At 38.5% G+C, this 26,175-nt stretch overlaps 1 protein-coding gene across 1 annotated transcript in view; it reads left to right on the top strand.

Annotated features, from left to right (window-relative positions):
• Positions 1 to 24,814, top strand: part of LOC128698569 (uncharacterized) — a 105,471-nt gene extending 80,657 nt beyond the window's left edge. Inside the window, exons 13-15 of the mRNA XM_070085027.1 lie at positions 11,169 to 11,379; positions 22,000 to 22,238; positions 23,670 to 24,814. Coding sequence (XP_069941128.1) covers positions 11,169 to 11,379; positions 22,000 to 22,238; positions 23,670 to 23,803 — 584 coding nt within the window. The 3' untranslated portion in view covers positions 23,804 to 24,814. The remainder of the gene's footprint in view (positions 1 to 11,168; positions 11,380 to 21,999; positions 22,239 to 23,669) is intronic.
• Positions 24,815 to 26,175: the final 1,361 nt, after the last annotated feature.

Here is a 26,175-nt window from a genome sequence, read left to right as displayed (position 1 = left end):
AATCTATGTACAGCCAGTGGGCTGTTGTTTACAAGCCACTGTGGACGATTCCACACGTATATGCGATACATTTTTATTATTCCATTATTTTTAATGCTTGTAACTGCTAAATAAGCCACTATGGGCCCAAAGAAAGCTTCTAGTGCCAACCCTGTGGTAATAAGGGTGAGAAATACTATTGAATTGAAGAAAGAGATAATCGCAAAGTACGAAAATGGAGTGCGTGCCTCCAAGCTGACCAGGTTGTATAATAAACCCCAATCAACCATCGCTACTATCTTGGCCAACAAAAAGGCAATCAAGGAAGCTGTTGTTGTGAAAGGTGCAAATGTGCTTACAAAACAGAGATTGCAAATACTTGAAGATGTGGAGAGACTGTTATTGGTGTGGATCAACAAGAAACACTTATCAGGAGAGTGTTTCAGTCAATCATATGTGAAAAGGCAAGGCAGTTGCATAATGATCTAATTAAGAAAATGCCTGGAACTAGTGCTGATGTTAGTGAATTTAAGGCCAGCAAAGGTTGGTTTGAGAGATTTAAGAATCGTAGTGGCATACACAGTGTGATAAGGCATGGTGAGGCTGCCAGTTATGACAAAAAAGCAGCTGAAAAATATGTGTAGGAATTTAAGGGGTACGTAGACACTGAAAAATTAAAACCCCAACAAATGCTCAGCTGTGATGAAACAGGCCTGTTTTGGAAGAAAATGCCAAACAGGACCTACATTACTCAGGAGGAAAAGGCACTCCCAGGACACAAGCCTATGAAAGACAGGCTAACTCTCATTTTTTGTAGTAATGCTAGTGGGAATTGCAAAGTGAAGCCTTTAGTGGTGTATCACTCTGAAACTCCCAGAGTGTTCAAGAAAAACAGTGTCGTCAAGGCTAATTTGTGCGTGATGTGAAGGGCAAACAGTAAGGGATGGGTCACTAGGGACATTTTCCACAATTGGTACTATCACGTGTTTGGCCCCAGTGTGAAAAAATACGTCCTGGAAAATAAATTGGAACTCGAGTGCCTCCTGGTATTTGACAATGCTCCTGCATCCTCCAGACTTGCAAGAGCGAATTGTGGGGGAGTTTAGTTTCATCAGAGTCAAGTTTTTGCCTCCTAACACCACTCCTCTCCTCCAGCCCATGGACCAGCAGGTCATTTCAAATTTCAAAAAACTGTGCACCAAAGCAGTGTTTCAAAAGTGCTTTGAAGTGACCTCAGACACGAAATTGACCCTAAGAGAGTTCTGGAAAGATCACTTCAGTATCCTCAGTTGCATAACCCTTTTGGTAAGCTTGGGAGGGAGTGACTTGCAGGACTTTGAACTCTGCTTGGATTATTATTATTATAATCAAGGGGGAAGCGCTAAACCCGGAGGATTATACAGCGCCTGGGGGGGGATGTGGAAGGCATTCAGGCTTAATTCGGGGAACTGGAGCACAGATCCAATTCCCTAAATCAAGAGCCCCTCACCAACATCAAGGAACCTTCCTTGAGGGGAACTCTGCTTGGAGAAAATTGTGGCCAGAATGTGTACAAGAAGGATTTTGAAGGGTTTGGGGCTAACCCTGAGGAGCCTATACCAGTTGTGGAATCTATTGTGTCATTGGAAAAGTCCATGGGGTTGGAGGTCAGTGGCGAGGATGTGGAAGAGTTGGTGGAGGATGACAATGAAGAGCTAACCACTGATGAACTGAAAGAGCATCTGCAACAGCAACAGACCACAGCTGAGGATATTGCTTCAGAGGAGGGGGAAGAGAGATGGAGGAAGTTGCCTTCCTCAACAATTAATGACATTTGTGCAATGTGGACAAAGGTACAAGCCCTTATGGATGAACATTACCCTGACACAGCTGTTGTAAGCCGTGCTGGTGACTTTTGCAATGACAATGTTGTGTCCCGTTTTAGGGAAATCTTAAAGACATGCCAGAAACAGGGCTCTCTGGACAGATTTTTTGTGCGACAGGGGTCCAGTGTCTCAAGCTGGTCCTAGTGGCATTAAAAAACAAATTAGGGAGGTAACCCCAGAAAAGGACTTGCTAACTCAAGTCCTTATGGAAGGGGATTCCCCTTCCAAACAATAATACACCTCCATGATCTCCCCTCCTCCTGTCTCATCACTAAGTCTTCAATAAAGGTAAGTGTCATTTTATGTATTATTAATGTACGTATTTATTGTTCATGTCTCTTTGTTTTCTGTGTAGGAAAATGTATATTTCATGTGAAAAAATTTTTTTTTTAATACTTTTGGGTGTCTGGAACGGATTAATTGGTTTTCCATTATTTCTTATGGGGAAAATTAAATTGGATAATGATAGAATCGGTTAAGGACAAGCTCTCTGGAACGGATTAATGTCGTTAACTGAGGGTCCACTGTAAGTAACGTTTTTTTGTCAAAATTTTGGCTCGGTGAACGTCACTGAACTAGGTATAAGTCATTCATCTGGAACATGTCCGCATGGCCTGAGTGGCCCCGACACTCCATGTACAGCCAGTGAGGACAATCCCACATGTTCATAAGATACATTTTGTATTATTCCATTCTTTTTAGTGCTTGTAACTGCTAAATAGGTCACCATGGGCCCACTGAAAGCTTCTAGAGCCAGCCAGCCCTTTGGTAAAGGGTTGAGAGAGAGGGGAGAATGTGCCTTTTTCAGTGATTCTACAATATGTGCAATACTAAAACAGCAGGAATCGATAAAGGCTATAGCACCAGCCAGCGATAAAGTGTAGCATTAACAGTGTAGCAAGTAAGTTAAGCGATTAATCGATAGAAGGACAGCACGAAACTCCTCCATTGTTGTTGGAGGTATATAGGGCAACTGACAAGGCCGCCTTCTCTGCTGCCTCTTGCTGCCGCCTTCACCACTACTATGTAAGGCTTATCTTTCAGTGGCCCTTATACACCCAACAACAAACAACACACTACCACTCATGACAGTCTTAATGCCATATTTTATTCATTGTAGAGTATATATCATGTTTCTATGTTATTAATATTGTTTATTATGTCATATTAAATGAATTGTGCTAGATAAATAAGCCGTAATTAGGTAGTAGGTTGGTAAACAGAAACTGCCCAGGGAGGTACTACTGTCCTGCTAAGTGTGTGTAAAACGAAAGTCTGTAATTGTTTTACATGATGGTAGGATTGCTGGTGTCCTTTTTTCTGTCTCATAAACATCTTGCTGCTTCTACTTACACTTAGGTCACACTACACATATATTCTTTCTTTCAACACACCAGCCGTATCCCACCGAGGCGGGGTGGCCCAAAAGGAAAAACAAAAGTTTGTCCTTTTACATTTAGTAATATATACAGGAGAAGGGGTTACTAGCCCCTTGCTCCTGGCATTTTAGTTGCCTCTTACAACACGCATGGCTTACGGAGGAAGAATTCTGTTCCACTTCCCCATGGAGACTACACATATATATACAAGCATATATATACACACCCCTCTGGGTTTTCTGCTATTTTCTTTCTAGTTCTTGTTCTTGTTTATTTCCTCTTATCTCCATGGGGAAGTGGAACAGAATTCTTCCTACGTAAGCCATGCGTGTTGTAAGAGGCGACTAAAAGGCCGGGGCCAAGGGGCTAGTAACCCCTTTTCTTGTATAAATTACTAAATTTAAAAAGAGAAACTACAGTTTTTCTTTTTTGGCCACCCTGCCTTGGTGGGATACGGCTGGTTTGTTGAAAAAAAAAAAAAAAGCCGTAGAGCTGATATTAGTGTCATATTGAAGGACTATCTTGTCCTGTCTCCCAACACAATTCCTAACATACGCCAAAAACAGACCTCTCTGGAACACTTTTTTGAGCGACAGTGATCCAGTGACTCTCAAGCTGGTCCTAGTGGCATTAAAAAACAAAGAAGGGAAGTAACCCAGCATAAGGACTTGGTACCTGAAGTCTTTATGGAGTGGGATTCTCCTTCCAAACAGTTGTAAACTCCTCCTGCCTCTCCCCTCCTCCCGTCTTCCATACATCACCATGTCTTCAATAAAGGTAAGTGTGATGTTATTATTGTTTTATTCTTCATGTATCATTGTTTTCTGTGTAGGTAAATGTATATTGCATGTAGAAAACATTTTTTTTAATACTTTTGGGTGTCTGAAATGGATTAATTGGATTTCCATTATTTCTTATAGGGAAAATTAATTCCGAATAAGTCAGATTCGGGATAAGTCACTCTCTCTCTGGAATGAATTAATTCCATAATCCGGGGGTCTGCTGTACAGTGGACCCCCGGTTAACGATTTTAATCCGTGCAAGAGGGCTCATCGTTATGCGAATGAATTTTCCCCATAAGAAATAATGGAAATAAAATTAATCCGTGCAAGACGCCCAAAAGTATGAAAAAAATTTTTTTTTACCACATGAAATGTTAATTTTAATACACACAAACTGAAAAAGGCATGCACAATTACATGACACTTACTTTTATTGAAGATCTGGTGATGATTGATGGGATGGGAGGAGGGGAGAGCATTATCTTCTTACTGTTTAGAAGGGGAATCCCCTTCCATTAGGACTTGAGGTAGCAAGTCCTTTTCTGGGGTTACTTCCCTTCTTCTTTTAATGCCACTAGGACCAGCTTGAGAGTCACTGGACCTCTGTCGCACAACAAATCTGTCCATAGAGCTCTGTACCTCCCGTTCCTTCAAGACTTTCCTAAAATGGGCCATAACATTGTCATTGAAATAGTCACAAGCACGGCTTGCAACAGCTGTGTCAGGGTGATTTTCATCTATAAAGGTTTGCAGTTCAACCCACTCTGCACACATTTCCTTAATCTTTGAAGTAGGCACAATGGATTCCACAACTGGCATAGGCTTCTCAGGGTTAGCCCCAAACCCTTCAAAATCTTTCTTAATTTCCATACTAATTCTCACCCTTTTTACCACAGGGTTGGCACTAGAAGCTTTCTTGGGGCCCATGGTCACTTATTTTCCAGAAACAGCACCGAAAATACTGTAATAATACGAAATATTCCGAGTGTATGCTTGGATGTTACCGCGGAGGCTGGCTGGTAAACAATGGGACGGAGCGGCACATGTGAGGCTGGCTGAGGGCACATTGGACGCGTCTCGGACGAAAATCGGTATGCGGGTTTTTAATCGGTATGCGCGGCAAAAATTTTGCGATAAAAGTAATCGTTATGCGGAAAAATCGCTATGCGATGCCATCGTTATGCGGGGGTCCACTGTATATCTTTTGACTCACTGAGAATGAGTCCAGAAACTGTCTAGACCCTTTTGTAAATATTTAACTTTTTACTGTGCTGTGGTAATACAGTGGACTCTTGGTTTGCGATGGCATCTGTATCTGATAAATCCGGTATTCGATACATTTTAACACAAAAATTTTGCCTCAGTTCCCGTTAAAAAACCTGCCATACGCAATTCGACCGAGACGTGTCCACGAGTGGCCTGAACTGCCCCGTGTGTGCCAGTGTTTACAAGCCAGCCAGTGTGCTCGCATCTAAGGATACATTCGGTACATTCCATATTATCAGTGTTTTTGGTGCTTGTTTCTGCAAAATAAGTCACCATGGGCCCCAAGAAAGCTTCTAGTGCCAACCCTTCGAGAAAAAGGGTGCTAATGACTATTGAAATGAAGAAAGAGATAATTGCAAAGTACAAAAGTGCAGTGCGTGTGTCGGAGCTAGCCAGGTTGTATACAAAACCCCAATCAACCATCGCTACTATAGCGACCAGGAAAATGGCAATCAAGGAAGCTGTTGTTGCAAAAGGTGCAACTGTGATTACGAAACAGCGACCTCAAGTGTTAGAAGATGTTGAGAGACTGTTATTGATGTGGATAAATGAAAAACAAATAGCAGGAGATAGCATCTCTCAAGCGATCATTTGTGAAAAGGCTAGGCAGTTGCATGATGATTTGGTAAAGAAATTGCCTGCAACTAGTGGTGATGTGAGTGAATTTAAGGCCAGCAAAGGTTGGTTTGAAAGATTTAAGAATCGTAGTGGCATACATAGTGTGATTAGGCATGGTGAGGCTGCCAGTTCGGACCAAAAAGCAGCTGAAAAATATGTGAAGGAATTCAATGATTACTTAGACAGTGAAGACTTGAAACCTGAACAAGTGTTTAATTGCAACAAAACAGGCCTGTTTTGGAAGAAACTGCCAAGCAGGACCTACATTACTCAGGAGGAAAAGGCACTCCCAGGACATAAGCCTATGAAAGGCAGGCTTACTCTTCTGATGTGTGCCAATGCTAGTGGTGATTGCAAAGTGAAGCCTTTATTGGTGTATCACTCAGAAACTCCCATAGTGTTCAGGCAAAAGAATGTCCTCAAGGCTAATTTGTGTGTGCTGTGGAGGGCAAACAGTAAGGCATGGGTCACTAGGGACTTTTTCTATGACTGGTTACACCATGCATTTGCCCCCAATGTGAAAAATAACCTAATTGAAAAGAAATTAGACCTTAAGTGCCTCCTGGTATTAGACAATGCCCCTGGTCATCCTACAGACTTGGCAGAGTGACTTTCTAGGGACATGAGCTTCATTAAGGTCAAGTTTTTGCCTCCTAATACCACTCCTCTCCTGCAGCCCATGGACCAGCAGGTCATTTCCAACTTCAAGAAACTGTACACAAAAGCTATGTTTCAAAAGTGCTTTGAAGTGACCACAGAAACTCGATTGACTCTAAAAGAGTTTTGAAAGGATCACTTTAATATCCTCAGTTGTATAAACCTTATAGGTAAGGCTTGGGAGGAAGTGACTAAGAGGACCTTGAACTCTGCTTGGAAGAAACTGTGGCCAAAATGTGTAGACAAAAGGGATTTTGAAGGGTTTGAGGCTAACCCTGGGAATCCTATGCCAGTTGAGGAAACCATTGTGGCATTGGGGAAGTGCTGGGGGTTGGAGGTTAGTGGGGAGGATGTGGAGGAGTTGGTGGAGGAGGACAATGACGAACTAACCACTGATGAGCTGCTAGATCATCTTGAACAGCAAGAGGCCAGACCTGAGGGAACTGCTTCGGAGGAGGGGAGAGAGAAATTGAAGAAGTTACCTACTTCAAAGATTAAGGAAATGTGTGCAAAGTGGCTTGAAGTGCAAACCTTTTTTGATGGAAATCACCCTGACATAGCTACTGCAAGCTGTGCTGATGACTATTACACTGACAATGTTGTGAACCACTTTAGGAAAGTCATGAAGGAACGAGAGGTACAGGCCTCTATGGACAGATATGTTGTGTGACAGAAATCCAGTGACTCTCGAGCTGGTCCTAGTGGCATTAAAAGAAGAAGGGAAGTAACCCCAGAAAAAGACCTGATACCTCAAGTCCTACTGGAAGGGGATTCCCCTTCTAAACACTAACACTATCCACACTCTCCCCTCCTCCCATCCCATCAATCATCACCAGATCTTCATTAAATTTAAGTGTCATGTATTCTATTGTTAGTAGAGTACTACAAACTATGCATGTCTTCTTCAGCTTATGTGCATTAAACTTAATATTTCATTTGGTAAAAAAAATTTTTTTCATACTTTTTGGTGTCATGCACGGATTAATTTGATTTCCATTATTTCTTATGGGGAAAATTGATTCGCTTTTCGATAATTTTGGTTTACAATGAGCTCTCAGGAATGGATTAATATTGCAAACCGGGGGTCCACTGTAGATCTAATAATATATGTTATGCTCATAGTGTTTACGATATGAGGTGTGTTGTAAAGATGGAATGATTTAATCCATTATGGAATTCTTAAGTGATTATTAACCCTTTGACTGTCGCAACCCCAAATCCTGCGGTGTCTCCCGGTGTTGAAAAATTTTTGAAAAAAAAAAAAATCTTATGAAATGATAGAGAATCTTTTCCCGATAGTAATGACACCAAAAGAACGAAATTTGGTGCAAAAAGTTATGGAATTATGCTCTCGCGAAGTTAGCGACCTTGGCAGTATTTACGAATCGGCACTTTTGCCCACTTTGAGCCCTATTTTCAGCTAATTTCATTGTTCCAGTTGACGAAACTCATAGCTATTTCTTTAGAACTCCATTTGTTCTATCAAATGAGTACAAGAAACTGCCCATTTATCAATTTCAACTACCCAATAACTTGGTCAGAAATTTGCAATTTGGCCAATTTCACACCAATTAAAAAATATGTCAATTTCAAAATAGGGTCCAGAATGAATGCAGACATTCCTGGCTCTAAAATAACATTTTCTTTGTTCATCAGTCACATCTCCGGGCCCCTCTGATATTACTCTTGCTCCTCTATTTTGAAATTTTTATTCAAACAAAAAATAGAAGATTTACTGTTATGCAGACTACTGCAATATTGTAATAATTGTATAAATAATGTCAACCCATTCATGACTGCATATTAGAATGGATAGTTGGACATTTGTTTACTTTTGAACAGTGGCAAAAAATCAAACATTTCCCCTAATTTGAGCTCCATTTCAAGGTTTATTTCATAGTAAAACCAATCAAAATCATGTCTATTTCTATAATATGTTTTCCATTCTATCAAATGAGATCAAGAAAACGAGAATGCAACCATAAATACTATACGAAAATACACCGCAAAGTTGGCATTTTAATCCAAAAACACGGTCGGAGCTCTTTTATTTCTCATTATGCACTGCGTGCTGCAGGATTTTTTTTATATGGTGCACACTGACCACACAGACTCATTCTCTCACATGTGGGCCTACCAGCTTTCTCCTGCTTGATTTGAAGCCGCTAGAATTTTTGAGTATACAGTGGTCCCTCGTTTATCGTCGTTAATCCGTTCCTGGAAGTGTGACAATTATCGAAATAAACAATATTTTAATCAATTTTCCCCATAAGAAATAATGTAAATACAATTAATCCGTTCCTGATACCCAGAAGTATTAAAACAAAAAATTCTTTTACATGAAATATAGATGTAGTACATAAACAGTACAATGGGACATGATGAATGAAACATTAACAGCATAACATTACCTTTATTGGCGAAAGAATCTAACATTTCTGCTACTTTGAGCTCAATTTCAAGGTAGTTTTCATTGTGAAAGCAATCAAAATCGTATCTATTTCTGTAATATATCTTCCATTCTATCAAATGAGACCAGAAAAACGAGAATACAACCATAAAAACCATACAAAAATATACCGCTAAGGGGCGGCTAATGCCTGAGAAGTGAACTCCGTTACTTATGGTCTGATTTCTTTCAATTTTGGTGTACGTTAAGAAGCATCTTTCCATCATACATTGCCCAAGTTTCAATAAGATAGACCAACAAACAACTGAGATCCAATTCCCTAGATATGAGTGACTGCTAATATCTTGAAAAACTCTCACATTGGGGCACTCGTAAGTAGAGGTTCCACCGTAAATTTAAAATGGACACTGAAAGGTATTTTGTTTTCCCCATTAGTATAGTCACTTCCAGTATCACAAAAATGTTGAGCCAGACAAACAATGAAGTAGCTGTCACAGCTGCCTTCATTATTTATGATGTTACAAGGCACATATACATCATTCACAGCCAGACAGTGGATTCTGGAGTATACAAATTCCACGTATGTACATGTTAGAGTCTGGGCTACTGCTGTAAAGGAAAAATCATTGTAAAGTGAAACATAGCCCTTTTAACAGATGCATACAGAAGCTTCATAACATATTTACACTAAAATATGTTAGGTGGGCAATGGAGCTAGGCATAAAAAAATTCATATACGTATAGTATACATGTTACTTACCCTAAAGTGTTTTCGTCCTTAGCTTATAGCGAGTGGTGAATATATTTATTGTTGGTCAGGATGTGTGATGTCACTGTGGTTGTTTAATATATTTATAGATGGGGTTGTAAGAGAAGTAAATGCGAGGGTCTTGGCAAGAGGCGTGGAGTTAAAAGATAAAGAATCACACATTAAGTGGGAGTTGTCACAGTTGCTCTTTGCTGATGACACTGTGCTCTTGGGAGATTCTGAAGAGAAGTTGCAGAGGTTTGTGGATGAATTTGGTAGGGTATGCAAAAGAAGAAAATTGAAAGTGAATACAGGAAAGAGTAAGGTTATGAGGATAACAAAAAGATTAGGTGATGAAAGATTGGAAATCAGATTGGAGGGAGAGAGTATGGAGGAGGTGAATGTATTCAGATATTTGGGAGTGGACGCGTCAGTGGATGGGTCTATGAAAGATGAGGTGAATCATAGAAATGATGAGGGGAAAAGGGTGAGTGGTGCACTTAGGAGTCTGTGGAGACAAAGAACTTTGTCCTTGGAGGCAAAGAGGGGAATGTATGAGAGTATAGTTTTACCAATGCTCTTATATGGGTGTGAAGCAAAGCATGGGTGATGAATGTTGCAGCGAGGGGAAGGCTGGAGGCAGTGGAGATGTCATGTCTGAGGGCAATGTGTGGTGTGAATATAATGCAGAGAATTTGTAGTTTGGAAGTTAGGAGGAGGTGCGGGATTGCCAAAACTGTTGTCCAGAGGGTTGAGGAAGGGTTGTTGAGGTGGTTTGGACATGTAGAGAGAATGGAGCAAAACAGAATGACTTCAAGAGTGTATCAGAATGTAGTGGAAGGAAGGTGGGCTAGGGGTTGGCCTAGGAAAGGTTGGAGGGAGGGGGTAAAGGAGGTTTTGTGTGCAAGGGGCTTGGACTTCCAGCAGGCATGCGTGAGCGTGTTTGATAGGAGTGAATGGAGACATATGGTTTTTAATACTTGACGTGCTGTTGGAGTGTGAGCAAAGTAACATTTATGAAGGGATTCAGGGAAACCGGCAGGCCAGACTTGAGTCCTGGAGATGGGAAGTACAGTGCCTGCACTCTGAAGGAGGGGTGTTAATGTTGCAGTTTAAAAACTGTAGTGTAAAGCACCCTTCTGGCAAGACAGTGATGGAGTGAACGATGGTGAAAGTTTTTCTTTTTCGGGGCACCCTGCCTTGGTGGGAATCGGCCAGTGTGAGTAAATAAAGAATGGGTATAATTGAAAACCACTGCATGAGCAAAATGCTGTAAAGCAGGGCCTGCCTGTACTTGTGTTATGTATCTGGGAGGTACAATGCATACAGTCTGAAAGTATGATGGTGAGGAAAAACTGAGAATTAGTGAATGTTTTCTATGGGTCATAGTGCCTAGATGAGAAATTGCCACTGACACCATGGATGTTAGAACATTCACCAAATATAGTTAGGCTTTTATTTAAGCTCTTAATTTTTCAGAAAATCCAAAAGTAGCTTCAGAATGGATTCGCTTAATAGTTGGAAGTGTTCTTGGACTTAGTGTGTTCTATAATCGAAGTGAAGACTGCAGAAACCATTCTTTAAAGATTGAAACCAAGCTGTATGTCGAGTGGAAACTAATCGTTTTGGAGCTGCTTGAGGCGGAGGCAGAATGGGCCACAGACATTGCCATGAGGTTGGTTGAAAATGTTTCAGTTATTGCAGATATTGATTCAATCAGGTTTTTTTTTAATGTTTGTTATATATTTAATTTTTGGAGCTTGGACTTCCAGCAAGCGTGTGTGAGTGTGTTAGATAGGAGTGAATGGAGACGAATGGTTCTTGGGATGTGACGAGCTGTTGGAGCATGAACAGGGTAATATTTGTGAAGGGATTCAGGGAAACCAGTTAACCGGACTTGAGTCCTGGAGGTGGGAAGTACAGTGCCTGCACTTTAAAGGAGGGGTTTGGGATATTGGCTGTTTGGAGTGACATCTAAACTGTCATATCTGAGCGCCTCTGCAAAGACAATTGTTATATATGAATGATGGTGAAAGTGTTGAACGATAATGAAAGTTTTTTCTTTCTTTTTGGGTCACTCTGCCTCAGTGGGAAACGGCTGACATGTTAAAAAAATTATAAACACATGAGATTTATTTATTTGGTAAAATTGTCAGAGTATAATACAACTGGATGTCAAAATAATTCTTTTTAAGTAGTTAAGATGGTTAATATAAAAGGCACTAATAAGATCTAGGAACTATTTTCTATATGTTCATTTCAGCTGTCACAGTTATTATTATCAAGATTTTTTTTTATGTTGCTAGTTTTGTCATGTTTGTTTTTGTGTAATAAAGCTTTGTTGCCAAATGAAATCTCTAGAACCCTTCTTCAGATTTGCTAAACTTTAACCCTTTGACTGTCGCAACCCCCAATCCTGAGGTGTCTCCTGGTGTCGCAAAATTTAAAAAAAAAAAAAAATTATTTTTTCTTATGAAATGATAGAGAATCTTTTCCCGATTGTAATGACACCAAAAAAAAAACGAAATTTGATGGAAAACTGACGGAATTATGCTCTCGCGAAGTTAGCGACCTCGGCGATATTTACAAATCGGCGATTTCGCCCACTTTGAGCCCTATTTTCGGCTAATTCCATTGTTCTAGTCGACCAAACTCATAGCTATTTCTTTAGAACTCCAATTTTTCTATCGATTGAGTACAAGAAACTGCCCATTTACCGATTTCAACTACCCAATAATGTGGTCAGAAATTTGCAATTTGGCCAATTTCACGAAAATTAAAAAATATGACAATTTCAAAATAAGGTCCAGAATGAACAATGCAGACATTCCTGGCTCTAAAATAACATTTTCTTTGTTCATCAGTCATGTCTCCAGGCCCCTCTGATATTACTCTTGCTTTCTATTTTGAATTTTTATTCAAACAAAAAATAGAAGACTTACTATTATGCAGACTACTACAATACTGTAATAACCATATAAATAACATCAACCCATTCATGACTGCATATTAGAATGGCTAGTTGGACATTTATTGGACAATGACATCATTTGTTTACTTTTGAACATTGGCAAAAATCAAACATTTTCCCTACTTTGAGCTCCATTTCCAGGTTCTTTTTATAGTAAAATCAATCAAAATCACCTCTACTTCTGTAATATGTTTTCCATTCTATCAAATGAGACCAAGAAAATGAGAATACAACCATAAATACTATACGAAAATAGACCACAAACTCGGCATTTTAATTAAAAAAAATAGTCGGAGTTTTTTTTTCTCATTATGCACTGCGTGCTCCAGGATTTTTTTTATATGGTGCACACTGACCACACAAACCCATTCCCTCACATGTGGGCCTACCAGCTTTCTCCTGCTTGATTTGAAGCCGCTAGAATTTATGAGTATATATACGTCAAACATGGTACCTCGTAAGACGTATATATACGGCCGGGACAGTCAAAGGGTTAAATCTCTTATAAATGGTCATAATGTGGATGATTTTATTGTAATTTAGCTTGAATTCTACATTCCCTTTTTGCTTTCTTTAGAACAAAATATCTTTGACAATGTAAGAGAAGGAATGGTTATCAGAGTGCCTGGTCACAAATTCTTAGTTTCAGAAAAAAGACAATATAATGGAGAATTTCATTTGCAGTCTCAGACTCAGAAAATATATATTTTTTTTCAACAAACCAGCTGTATCCCACTGAGGCAGGGTGACCTAAAAAGAAAAACGAAAGTTTGTCTTTTTAAAATTAGTAATGTATACAGGGAAAGGGGTTACTAGCCCCTTGCTCCTAGCATTTTAGTTGCCTCTTATGATATGCATGGCTTACGGAGGAAGAATTCTGTTCCACTTCCCCATGGAGATCAGAAAGTATATGACCAGAGCAAACTTTTTTTTTATACCTTCAGAAGATACACTGTGTTCTATTATTTCCTAAACATATTCATATATAGTATCTCTTACATAACACTGGTCTACATGATTTTTTTTATTGACTCTATGGTATCTTTTTTGGTATATGTATGGAAAATAGTGATTCATTATGTTTTTTATTCATCTGTATCACATCAGGTTGTAAAGTTATATGGAAACGTTACTTTTCTCTTTTAGTATAGCATAAGTAAATGAGAAAGTGGTATATTACCAGTTAAAATGCTTACCTTTTATTGACTTAAATGTTAAATCTAATATATTTTTCTTTATTTTCAGACTATTAACCTTTTCAGGGTTTCTGACGTACTAGTACAGCTTACGCTCCAGAGTTATTGACGTACTAGAACGCCTAAATTCCAGCGCCTTCAAATCTAGCGAGAGAAAGCTGGTAGGCCTTCTTATGAAAGAATGGGTCTATGTGGTCAGTGTGCATGGTATAAAAAAAAACCTGCAGCACTCAGTGCATAATGAGAAAAAAAAACTCCGACCGTGTTTTTGGTTTAAAACAGTGACTTTGCAGTGTATTTTCATATGGTATTTATGGTTGTATTCTAGTTTTCCTGGTCTCATTTTATAGAATTGAAGACATATTACAGAAATTGAGATGATTTTGATTGGTTTCATAATGAAAAGTACCTTGAAATCGAGCTCAAAGTAGCAGAAATGTTCGATTTTTACCAAATTTCAAAAGTAAACAAATCATGCCAAGCGTCCAATACACGTCAGCTGGTGAGTCTTATATTCTTTCACAAGTGCACTGATATTATTTATAACATTTCTACACTAATGCAGTAGTCTGCATAACAGTAAATCTTCTATTTTTTGTGAGAATAAAAAGTCAAAGTGGAAAGCAAAAGAGATGTAAGAGGGGCCTGGGGACGTGACTAATGAACAGAGAAAATGTTATTTTAGTGCCAGGAATGTCTGTCATGCTTATTCTGGACCCTATTTGGAAATTGGCATCTTATGAAATTTGTGTGAAATGGGCAAATTTGCCAATTTCTGACCACTTTATTGGATACTTGAAATTGGTAAATAGGTGATTTCTTGTACTCATTCGATAGAAAAAATGAAGTTCTAGCAAAGTAGATATGATTTTTATCGACTAATACACTGAAAGTGGCCAAAAATAGGGCTCAAAGTGGGCGAAATCACCGATGTATAGACATCGCCGAGACCGCTAACTTCGCGAGAGCATTATTCTGTAAGTTTTCCATCAAATTTTATACTTTTGGTGTCATTATGACTGGGAAAAGATTCTCTATCATTTCATAAGAAAAAAAAAGTTTTCCTAAAAATTTTCAACCCTGAGAACGAGTTTAGGAGAGGGCCTCTCGACCCTGAAAGGGTTAATATGTCTAGAGGCTGCATAAATTCACCAGACATATTTTTGCTATGTCTGCAGGCAATTCACCCCTTCAGATTCCTAGAGCAACATTATTCCTTTATTGAAGTGTTGCTACTTTGCTTATTTTGGCTGCAAACTTGGAGACCAGGACAAACCATTTGCACCACACAAAGCTTGCAAGAGTTGCATCAGTAAGCTCCAAATGTGATCAGTTGGAAAACTTTAATGTATGCCCTTTGGAGTACCAATGGTATGACAGGAGCAGATGAACCACCATGATGACTGATACTTTTGTATGACTAAAGTAGCTGGATTCAACAAGAAGACTAAGGATCACATAATTTTATTTTATTTTTTTTATTATCACACTGGCCGATTCCCACCAAGGCAGGGTGGCCCGAAAAAGAAAAACTTTCACTATCATTCACTCCATCACTGTCTTGCCAGAAGGGTGCTTTACACTACAGTTTTTAAACTGCAACATTAACACCCCTCCTTCAGAGTGCAGGCACTGTATATACCCAAATATTCCTTCAGCAGTAAGGCCTGTTCCACACTGAAGATATTCCTGTACCTGTGCCACCTGAGACATGGCAGATTTCATCAGAATCTAATACCAATGATTCTAAGGAGACGGAAGTAGACTATGAACCACCAACAAATGATGATCCCAAACCCTTCAACCAAGTTAAGCTCAGTGACTTGGTGAGAGACCTTTGACAAAGAGGAATCTTTAGTATTCTGTTCAAATATTTCTGGCCTTATTGAACACATGGGGATGTCATACAAATAAGATGAATGGAGACTCTTCATTGATTCTTTAAAAGAAGCTTAAAGGCTGTACTTCTTTACAATGGCAACATAGCTGCATCTGTGCCAATTGGCCATAGTGTCCAAATGTCAGAAACTTACACAAATATGAAGACACTAATAACTGCAATCAAGTACCAGAATCACAGTTTTCTCATTTGTGGTGATTTAAAAGTTATTGCTCTCCTACTAGGTCTTCAAGGCAGATACACCAAGTATCCCTATTTTCTTTGTCTTTGGGATAGTAGGGCAGACAGCCAGCACTATGAACAAAAAGACTGGCCACCAAGAACCAGCTTCTTACCCGGAAATCACAACGTGAAAACTGCCACTAGTTGACCCCAAGAATATTCTGCTGCCACCACTCCACATCAAATTAGAGCTTATGAAAAATTTTGTGAAGGCCTTGAACAAGAATGGAACTGCTTTCAAGTATACCTGGAGTCAGAGTTTCCTCATATAAGCGAAGGCAAGCTAAAGGCAGGAATCTTTGTTGACCCTCAGATTCGGGAATTGATGAAGGACAAGCATTTTGATGAAGCATTAGCAGGTGTCGAGGTGAATGCTTGGTTTTCATTCAAGCAGATTGTCCACAACTTCCTGGGAAACAGGTACTTCCTCAAATATGAAAAAACGATCCAAGACCTGATTTCAAGTTTCCAACAACTTGGGTCTAGAATGAGTGTGAAGATGCACTTTTTACACTCACATTTTGACTGTTTTCCCAACAGTTATGGGGACCACAGTGAGGAACCAGGAGAGTGGTTCCATCAGGATATTTGCACCATGGAAACTCAATACAAGGGCAAATGGAGTGTCAGCATGATGGCAGATTACTGCTGGTCATTGAAACGTAATTGTCTTGATGCACAGCGCAAGTGAAAATCAAAGTGGTCCTCCTTCCTTTGATTCAGTATGTAAGCAAACCATTAGGAGCATAATTTTTTAATAAAATCATTTGATTTGATTCATGTTGATTTGGAATTCATATGTTCTTAAAACTAACAGAATGTGCTTTTCCATGATTTCTTCCCTTATTTTAATAAATTAACAATTAACAATTTTAGGTAGTAGGTTGGTAGACAGCAACCACCCAGGGAGGTACTACCGTCCTGCCAAGTGAGTGTAAAACAAAAGCCTGTAATTGTTTTACATGATGGTAGGATTGCTGGTGTCTTTTGTCTGTCTCATAAATATGCAAGATTACAGGCACGTCTTGCTACTTCTACTTACACTTAGGTCACACTACACATACATGTACACGTTTATTTATACACACTCATCTGAGTTTTCTTTGATTTTATCTTAATAGTTCTTGGTCTTATTACTTTTCCTTTTATATCCATGGGGAAGTGGAATAAGAATCTTTCCTCCGTAAGCCATGCGTGTTGTAAAAGTCAACTAAAATGCCAGGAACAATGGGCTAGTAACCCCTTTTCCTGTAAAGATTACTAAAAAGAATAAGAAGAAGAAAATTGTCAAAGTGGGAAGTCTGAATGTGCGTGGATGTTGTGCAAATGATAAGAAAGAGATGATTGTGGATGTTATGAATGAGAAGAAACTGGATGTCTTGGCTTTAAGTGAAACAAAGCTGAAGGGGGTGGGAGAGTTTCAATGGAGAGGAATAAATGGGATTAGGTCAGGGGTTTCAAATAGAGTTAGAGCTAAAGAAGGAGTAGCAATAATGTTGAAGGATAAGCTATGGCAGGAAAAGAGGGACTACAAATGCATAAATTCAAGGATTATGTGGAGTAAAATAAAGATTGGATGTGAAAAGTGGGTTATAGTAAGCGTGTATGCACCTGGAGAAGAAAGAAGTGTAGAGGAGAGAGAGAGATTCTGGGAAATGTTGAGTGAATGCGTGGGGAGTTTTGAATCAAGTGTGAGAGTAATGGTGGTTGGGGATTTCAACGCTAAAGTGGGTAAAAATGTTATGGAGGGAGTAGTAGGTAAATTTGGGGTGCCAGGGGTAAATGTAAATGGGGAGCCTTTAATTGAGCTATGTGTAGAAAGAAATTTGGTAATAAGTAATACATATTTTATGAAAAAGAGGATAAATAAATATACAAGGTATGATGTAGCACGTAATGAAAGTAGTTTGTTAGATTATGTATTGGTGGATAAAAGGTTGATGGGTAGGCTCCAGGATGTACATGTTTATAGAGGGGCAACTGATATGTCAGATCATTATTTAGTTGTAGCTACAGTTAGAGTAAGAGATAGATGGGAAAAGAGGAAGGTGGCAACAACAAGTAAGAGGGAGGTGAAAGTGTATAAACTAAGGGAGGAGGAAGTTCAGGCGAGATATAAGCGACTATTGGCAGAAAGGTGGACTAGTGCAAAGATGAGTAGTGGGGGGGTTGAAGAGGGTTGGAATAGTTTTAAAAATGCAGTATTAGAATGTGGGGCAGAAGTTTGTGGTTATAGGAGGGTGGGGGCAGGAGGAAAGAGGAGTGATTGGTGGAATGATGAAGTAAAGGGTGTGATAAAAGAGAAAAAGGTAGCTTACGAGAGGTTTTTACAAAGCAGAAGTGTTATAAGAAGAGCAGAGTATATGGAGAGTAAAAGAAAGGTGAAGAGAGTGGTGAGAGAGTGCAAAAGGAGAGCAGATGAAAGAGTGGGAGAGGCACTGTCAAGAAATTTTAATGAAAATAAGAAAAAATTTTGGAGTGAGTTAAACAAGTTAAGAAAGCCTAGGGAAAGTATGGATTTGTCCATTAAAAACAGAGTAGGGGAGTTAGTAGATGGGGAGAGGGAGGTATTAGGTAGATGGCGAGAATATTTTGAGGAACTTTTAAATGTTGAGGAAGAAAGGGAGGCGGTAATTTCATGCACTGGCCAGGGAGGTATACCATCTTTTAGGAGTGAAGAAGAGCGAAATGTAAGTGTGGTGGAGGTACGTGAGGCATTACGTAGAATGAAAGGGGGTAAAGCAGCTGGAACTGATGGGATCATGACAGAAATGTTAAAAGCAGGGGGGGATATAGTGTTGGAGTGGTTGGTACTTTTGTTTAATAAATGTATGAAAGAGGGGAAGGTACCTAGGGATTGGCAGAGAGCATGTATAGTCCCTTTATATAAAGGGAAAGGGGACAAAAGAGATTGTAAAAATTATAGAGGAATAAGTTTACTGAGTATACCAGGAAAAGTATACGGTAGAGTTATAATTGAAAGAATTAGAGGTAAGACAGAATGTAGAATTGCGGATGAGCAAGGAGGCTTCAGAGTGGGTAGGGGATGTGTAGATCAAGTGTTTACATTGAAGCATATATGTGAACAGTATTTAGATAAAGGTAGGGAAGTTTTTATTTCATTTATGGATTTAGAAAAGGCATATGATAGAGTGGATAGAGGAGCAATGTGGCAGATGTTGCAAGTTTATGGAATAGGTGGTAAGTTACTAAATGCTGTAAAGAGCTTTTATGAGGATAGTGAGGCTCAGGTTAGGGTGTGTAGAAGAGAGGGAGAATACTTCCCGGTAAAAGTAGGTCTTAGACAGGGATGTGTAATGTCACCATGGTTGTTTAATATATTTATAGATGGGGTTGTAAAAGAAGTAAATGCTAGGGTGTTCGGGAGAGGGGTGGGATTAAATTATGGGGAATCAAATTCAAAATGGGAATTGACACAGTTACTTTTTGCAGATGATACTGTGCTTATGGGAGATTCTAAAGAAAAATTGCAAAGGTTAGTGGATGAGTTTGAGAATGTGTGTAGAGGTAGAAAGTTGAAAGTGAACATAGAAAAGAGTAAGGTGATGAGGGTATCAAATGATTTAGATAAAGAAAAATTGGATATCAAATTGGGGAGGAGGAGTATGGAAGAAGTGAATGTTTTCAGATACTTGGGAGTTGACATGTCGGCGGATGGATTTATGAAGGATGAGGTTAATCATAGAATTGATGAGGGAAAAAAGGTGAGTGGTGCGTTGAGGTATATGTGGAGTCAAAAAACGTTATCTATGGAGGCAAAGAAGGGAATGTATGAAAGTATAGTAGTACCAACACTCTTATATGGATGTGAAGCTTGGGTGGTAAATGCAACAGCGAGGAGACGGTTGGAGGCAGTGGAGATGTCATGTTTAAGGGCAATGTGTGGTGTAAATATTATGCAGAAAATTCGGAGTGTGGAAATTAGGAGAAGGTGTGGAGTTAATAAAAGCATTAGTCAGAGGGCAGAAGAGGGGTTGTTGAGGTGGTTTGGTCATTTAGAGAGAATGGATCAAAGTAGAATGACATGGAAAGCATATAAATCTATAGGGGAAGGAAAGAGGGGTAGGGGTCGTCCTCGAAAGGGTTGGAAAGAGGGGGTAAAGGAGGTTTTGTGGGCGAGGGGCTTGGACTTCCAGCAAGCGTGCATGAGCGTGTTAGATAGGAGTGAATGGAGACGAATGATACTTGGGACCTGACGATCTGTTGGAGTGTGAGCAGGGTAATATTTAGTGAAGGGATTCAGGGAAACCGGTTATTTTCATATAGTCGGACTTGAGTCCTGGAAATGGGAAGTACAATGCCTGCACTTTAAAGGAGGGGTTTGGGATATTGGCAGTTTGGAGGGATATGTTGTGTATCTTTATATGTATATGCTTCTAAACTGTTGTATTCTGAGCACCTCTGCAAAAGCAGTGATAATGTGTGAGTGTGGTGAAAGTGTTGAATGATGATGAAAGTATTTTCTTTTTGGGGATTTTCTTTCTTTTTTTTTTTTTGGGTCACCCTGCCTCGGTGGGAGACGGCCGACTTGTTGAAAAAAAAAAAAAAAAAAAACAATTTATAAAAAATTTACATTTTTTATTATCATTACTTTGTATTTTATTCAAAATCCTTACGTGATAGAGCAAAATGGTTTAGATATTTACAATCAGCAGCCCAAGAATATGTAAGATCACAATCATAAATAAAAATTAAAAACATTCTCAATGCAGACCAGTGTAATAGGAGTACCATATATCACAAAAACTAAAGTACAGTATGCATTAAGGTATTTATTGAAATACTTGTAAGGTTAAACATTTATGTAATGAAATAATATATAATGATTATCAGGGTAATTTTATGTATTTAATTTTATGTATTTATTTAGTGGATGAGTTTGGGAATGTGTGTAAAGGTAGAAAGTTGAAAGTGAACATAGAAAAGAGTAAGGTGATGAGGGTGTCAAATGATTTAGATAAAGAAAAATTGGATATCAAATTGGGGAGGAGGAGTATGGAAGAAGTGAATGTTTTCAGATACTTGGGAGTTGACGTGTCGGCGGATGGATTTATGAAGGATGAGGTTAATCATAGAATTGATGAGGGAAAAAAGGTGAGTGGTGCGTTGAGGTATATGTGGAGTCAAAAAACGTTATCTATGGAGGCAAAGAAGGGAATGTATGAAAGTATAGTAGTATGGGTGTGAAGCTTGGGTGGTAAATGCAGCAGCGAGGAGACGGTTGGAGGCAGTGGAGATGTCCTGTTTAAGGGCAATGTGTGGTGTAAATATTATGCAGAAAATTCGGAGTGTGGAAATTAGGAGAAGGTGTGGAGTTAATAAAAGTATTAGTCAGAGGGCAGAAGAGGGGTTGTTGAGGTGGTTTGGTCATTTAGAGAGAATGGATCAAAGTAGAATGACATGGAAAGCATATAAATCTATAGGGGAAGGAAGGCGGGGTAGGGGTCGTCCTCGAAAGGGTTGGAGAGAGGGGGTAAAGGAGGTTTTGTGGGCAAGGGGCTTGGACTTCCAGCAAGCGTGCGTGAGCGTGTTAGATAGGAGTGAATGGAGACGAATGGTACTTGGGACCTGACGATCTGTTGGAGTGTGAGCAGGGTAATATTTAGTGAAGGGATTCAGGGAAACCGGTTATTTTCATATAGTCGGACTTGAGTCCTGGAAATGGGAAGTACAATGCCTGCACTTTAAAGGAGGGGTTTGGGATATTGGCAGTTTGGAGGGATATGCTGTGTATCTTATATGTGTATGCTTCTAGACTGTTGTATTCTGAGCACCTCTGCAAAAACAGTGATAATGTGCGAGTGTGGTGAAAGTGTTGAATGATGATGAAAGTATTTTCTTTTTGGGGATTTTCTTTCTTTTTTGGGTCACCCTGCCTCGGTGGGAGACGGCCGACTTGTTGAAAAAAAAAAAAAAAACTAAGAAAGCTTTCATTTGTTAATATGTGAACAAATTTAAGGGTAATGGATTGTATAATTTTTTCAGAATCATGACTTGCCCAACAACAGGCTTTGGAGAATCACAGAGAAAGAGTATAGATGAGTTACTTCAAATTATGAAAGGCAAGAGTGAGGATAACTTGAAGGAAGCAGAGGAACCTACTAACAAGTCAAAGGATGGTGTCTACACTATTGATGATATTGTTGAAGCGGCTCGGGAGCACTCTGTAAATGTTTTGGCAAAGATGGAAAGACTGAAAGCCTCACTAATTTTTCCTGGAAAAAGTAATGTCAAAATTATGAAATTGTATACATATATTGCTTTACAGAATTTCATTTTTATTTCTTTATCTGTGTTTCATTCTTTTTATGTTTCTTCTTTACTTGACATTGTGTTTGGTGAGGTCAGTCTTCTTTCATTTCACAAATTCTTGTATCTCAGTGAAAGAATCTGGAGACTGATTTCCTTTTATGATAGTGAAATTATCATGTAGAAAGTTTTAGGTGTTCCTTAAACCTACAACATTTATACATTAAAAATGCCTGACTAATGTTCCACATACAGAGACCTTTTCAGGACTGGGGATTAGGAGGAGATGCGGGGTTTCTAAAAGTATTATCCAGAGGGCTGAGGAGGGGTTGTTGAGGTGGTTCAGACATTTAGAGATGCTGGAATGAAATAAAATGACTTGGAGAGCGTATAAATCTGTAGTGGAAAGAAGGTGAGGTAGGGGTCGGCATAGGAAAGATTGGAGGGAGGGGGTAAAGGAGGTTTTTGTGTGCAAGGGGCTTGGACTTGATATGTTGTTGGAGTGTGAGCGAAGTAGCATTTGTGAAGGGATTCAAGGAAACCAGCAAGCCGGACTTGAGTCCTGTAGGTGAGAAGTACAATGCCTGCACTCTGAAGGAGGGGTGTTGATATATTGCAACTTTTTAACTGTAGTGTGGGCACACCTCTGGCAAGACAGTGATGGAGTGAATGATGATGAAAGTGTTTCTTTTTCAGGTCACCCTGCCTTGGTGGGAAATGGCTGATATGTAATAAAAAAAATAAATAGAGGAAAAAACAGTTTGCATACAAAAATTTTCTGCCTTAATGTTGCAAGAATATGAAAACTCTGGAAGTATTAGCTGGTATGCAGGGAACAGCTTATTAAGTCACATTTATGAGACTTGTGACACCCGAGGTAAAAAAAAAATTGTGTATAAATAGGGTATACTGTGGTGGCCTTTTGAACTTCAAACAAACATTGATCATGGTGATGTCACAAGATTATTTTTTCACATTCTTGTTTATTTGTTGTGCTTTTCACACTATTATTAATTGGTAACATATTCAACTTTTTTATAAATTCACCTAGAGTAAGTCAATGACTGACTGTTAAAGGTACAGCAATGTGTAAAGTTAAATTATCATTTACTAGCCTAGCCTTTTAGCTATTTTTTCCTAAATTTACAGAGCCATAAATGAATATCACAGCTTGATTGAAAAATGATGCAGCTTCTCTACTGTCTTGTAGTGAAAACATACTAATGGACTTCATCTTAATCAACAGGCTTCTGTATTATATTTTCTTACAAATGACCATAAAGATTCCAGTACAATAATTTGTTTGCTTGATTTTATTGAAAAGTGTATAATGCAAGGTTGTAAGTCAGCTATGTCTTCTAAACCAATATTTTCTAGTTATAATTTAATTTTCTGTTTTCTTTCAGTCTTGGTAGATATTGATGCTCCTCTGGGTGTCCTTCCTCACCAGAGAGATAACACAGCCTTCTACAAAGAACTATTACTTCAGCACGCAGATACAAGAGAAAATTCACCTTTGACTAAAAGACGCAAAACATAGATATACCTTGTTTGTGTGTGAAAGTTCTGTTTTTCAGTGTTAACTTTATCTTTAAAAATTATTGGTGTAATTTTTATGTAATTTTTTAATGCAACTTACCTGTAGAAATCAGAGATTTCTGTGGGGAAATGTTATGATAGTGCTATAATTCAACAGTCATTCCCAAGACAAATGAAAGAAATGTATTTAGGTAACTAAAGACAAATTAAGGGAGCAGGAGAAGAGCATCTAAATACAGCTCAGGTATGCTCAATAAGATGCACTTTATCATGTTAGATCAGACTTGCAGTACTGTATTCTGAAACATCCAGGTTAAGTTTTCTCTATCCTGTAACTAATCTCTTCTAGATCTTAATGTCCTCAGAAGTTTTGCAACATTCATAAAAGGCAGCTTCAGTTCCTCAGATTAAACTTAATTGCCTTCCATTTTTCAGGTGCCATATGACATGGTTTAGTGCTTTTCCATGAATATTATAATAATTATTGATGTTGTAATGTAGAAGTTTATCCAAACATTTTCTCTAACATTGTTGCAAATGATTAATTTTGTGTTTGTGAATTTCTCTTTATCCTCAGCATGTTGAGGAAAAAATAGTGTACATAAAGATCTCATGCTATAGAGATTATTTTCCACATTGCTAACTGTATTTAGCAATTAAATACTGTATTCACAGAATAACTTCTGGAAATGCCCATAAAATACTGCTTTTAAACACCTTAATAATGTCTTGAGTAAAAATCTACATGAAGAAATTTCTCAAAGGAACATGGCATCAGCTACATACACAAAATTAGTATTTCCTTGCTATCAAACACAGCATTATAGGAAAAGATTAAATTACATTCAGTAGCATAATTAATGAAAATGTAAAGAAAAAGAAGTAGAAAGAACAACCAAAGAAGAGAAGCCAAACTTAAAAACAATGGATCTTCTCACATAGATTAGAACTTGATAAGGAGTATGCTGAGAATATGTAATTTTTTAAACAAAATAAAATACATATACCAGTATTTTATTTGTTTGGGTTTATATCCTTAATGTCTTAAGTTCTCTTCAGATGGCTTTAAAAAATATTGTAGATATTTTAGTATGAAAAATATTACCTCATGCATATGCAAAAATGATGTGATTGTGGGAGCTCCAGTATATTGTTCTTACAAAAAAATGTAAGAAAGTTACCAAGTATCCAGTCCAATAGAACTAGGCAAATGCACATCTCGACTTACAAAACAGTGACAGAAATCTCTGCTACAATCACGTTCTTATTTTTCAGAGCATTTATTTGTCTTAGATTATTCATAAGTTATTGCAGAATATTCCAGATATGTGACAGTTTTTCAGATTCAAAACTACCAGTATATATAAGCCCCTTCAAGGGGAGTGCCTTGGTGCAGGTGAAAGGATCTCGACCAAATGCAGTGCTGTACTTTTTCACATTAGTCGCTTCAAGGTGGGAACTCGCCTTTAGTGCTTATTAATTTAATATATATTTTTTTGCCTCTGTCTAACCTGAACTACTACTACTGTCTACTTAAGGTGCTTCAACTAACAAAAATTATATGCCAAATCATTATCTGAGAAGATAGGTGTTACTGAAATGCTTATCTGCACATACAGTATTTATGCAAGTTAGTCATCTGTAAATCCATATACACTATCTGCTAAGATAACTAGCCTTGATAGTCTGAAAACTTGATTGTCTAAAATGGGGCATATTACATGAATTATCCCCTTAATTTCGAATGGCTTTTGATTCAAAGAATTAAAGCTTTCCTTCCTTGCAGCAAACCTTACTACTCCCATTTCACATAACCCATACAGGTGTAGGATTTTCCATAAATAAAATAAAAATTATTAATACTTTGTGTAGGTGTCCTAGTGAGTTTAGTGCTTGGTGTTGATTATAATAATAATAATGCATAGGTGTGACAACATGGTACAATGTCAATCAATTATGATGAATTAGAACCCAAATGAATCTAGTTATCAACAGAAAGGCTCTTGATCCTAGATATTGAAGCTACCCTATACTTCATTTTCCACTTGAAGGGGAATTAATTGCATCAATGCCAAGGAAGGGCTTTTGATCCAAAGAACTAGAGCTTCACCCTCTTTCATTGGATTAAATTTGACTGCTTCCCATTCCGAAGGTACTGTATAACTCCTGTGAGTTTATCACTGTACTCGATGAATGTAATCTTGACCCAAGAAACTAGACATGTCCTCCCCTCCTTGAACCAGACCTCAGTGTCTTCCATTTCCCAGGAGCTATATGACCCTTTTGGGTTTAGAGCTTAATTTGAGTATATTATCATTATCATCATATGACCTTTACTGGTTCAGTGCTTCTCCTTCATTAAAATATAAATCC

The sequence above is a fragment of the Cherax quadricarinatus genome, chromosome 14 (genome assembly GCF_038502225.1).
Source record: "Cherax quadricarinatus isolate ZL_2023a chromosome 14, ASM3850222v1, whole genome shotgun sequence".
NCBI lineage: Eukaryota > Metazoa > Arthropoda > Malacostraca > Decapoda > Parastacidae > Cherax > Cherax quadricarinatus.
Note: the sequence above shows the minus strand (reverse complement) of the source record. Positions and strands in the feature narration are given on the sequence as shown.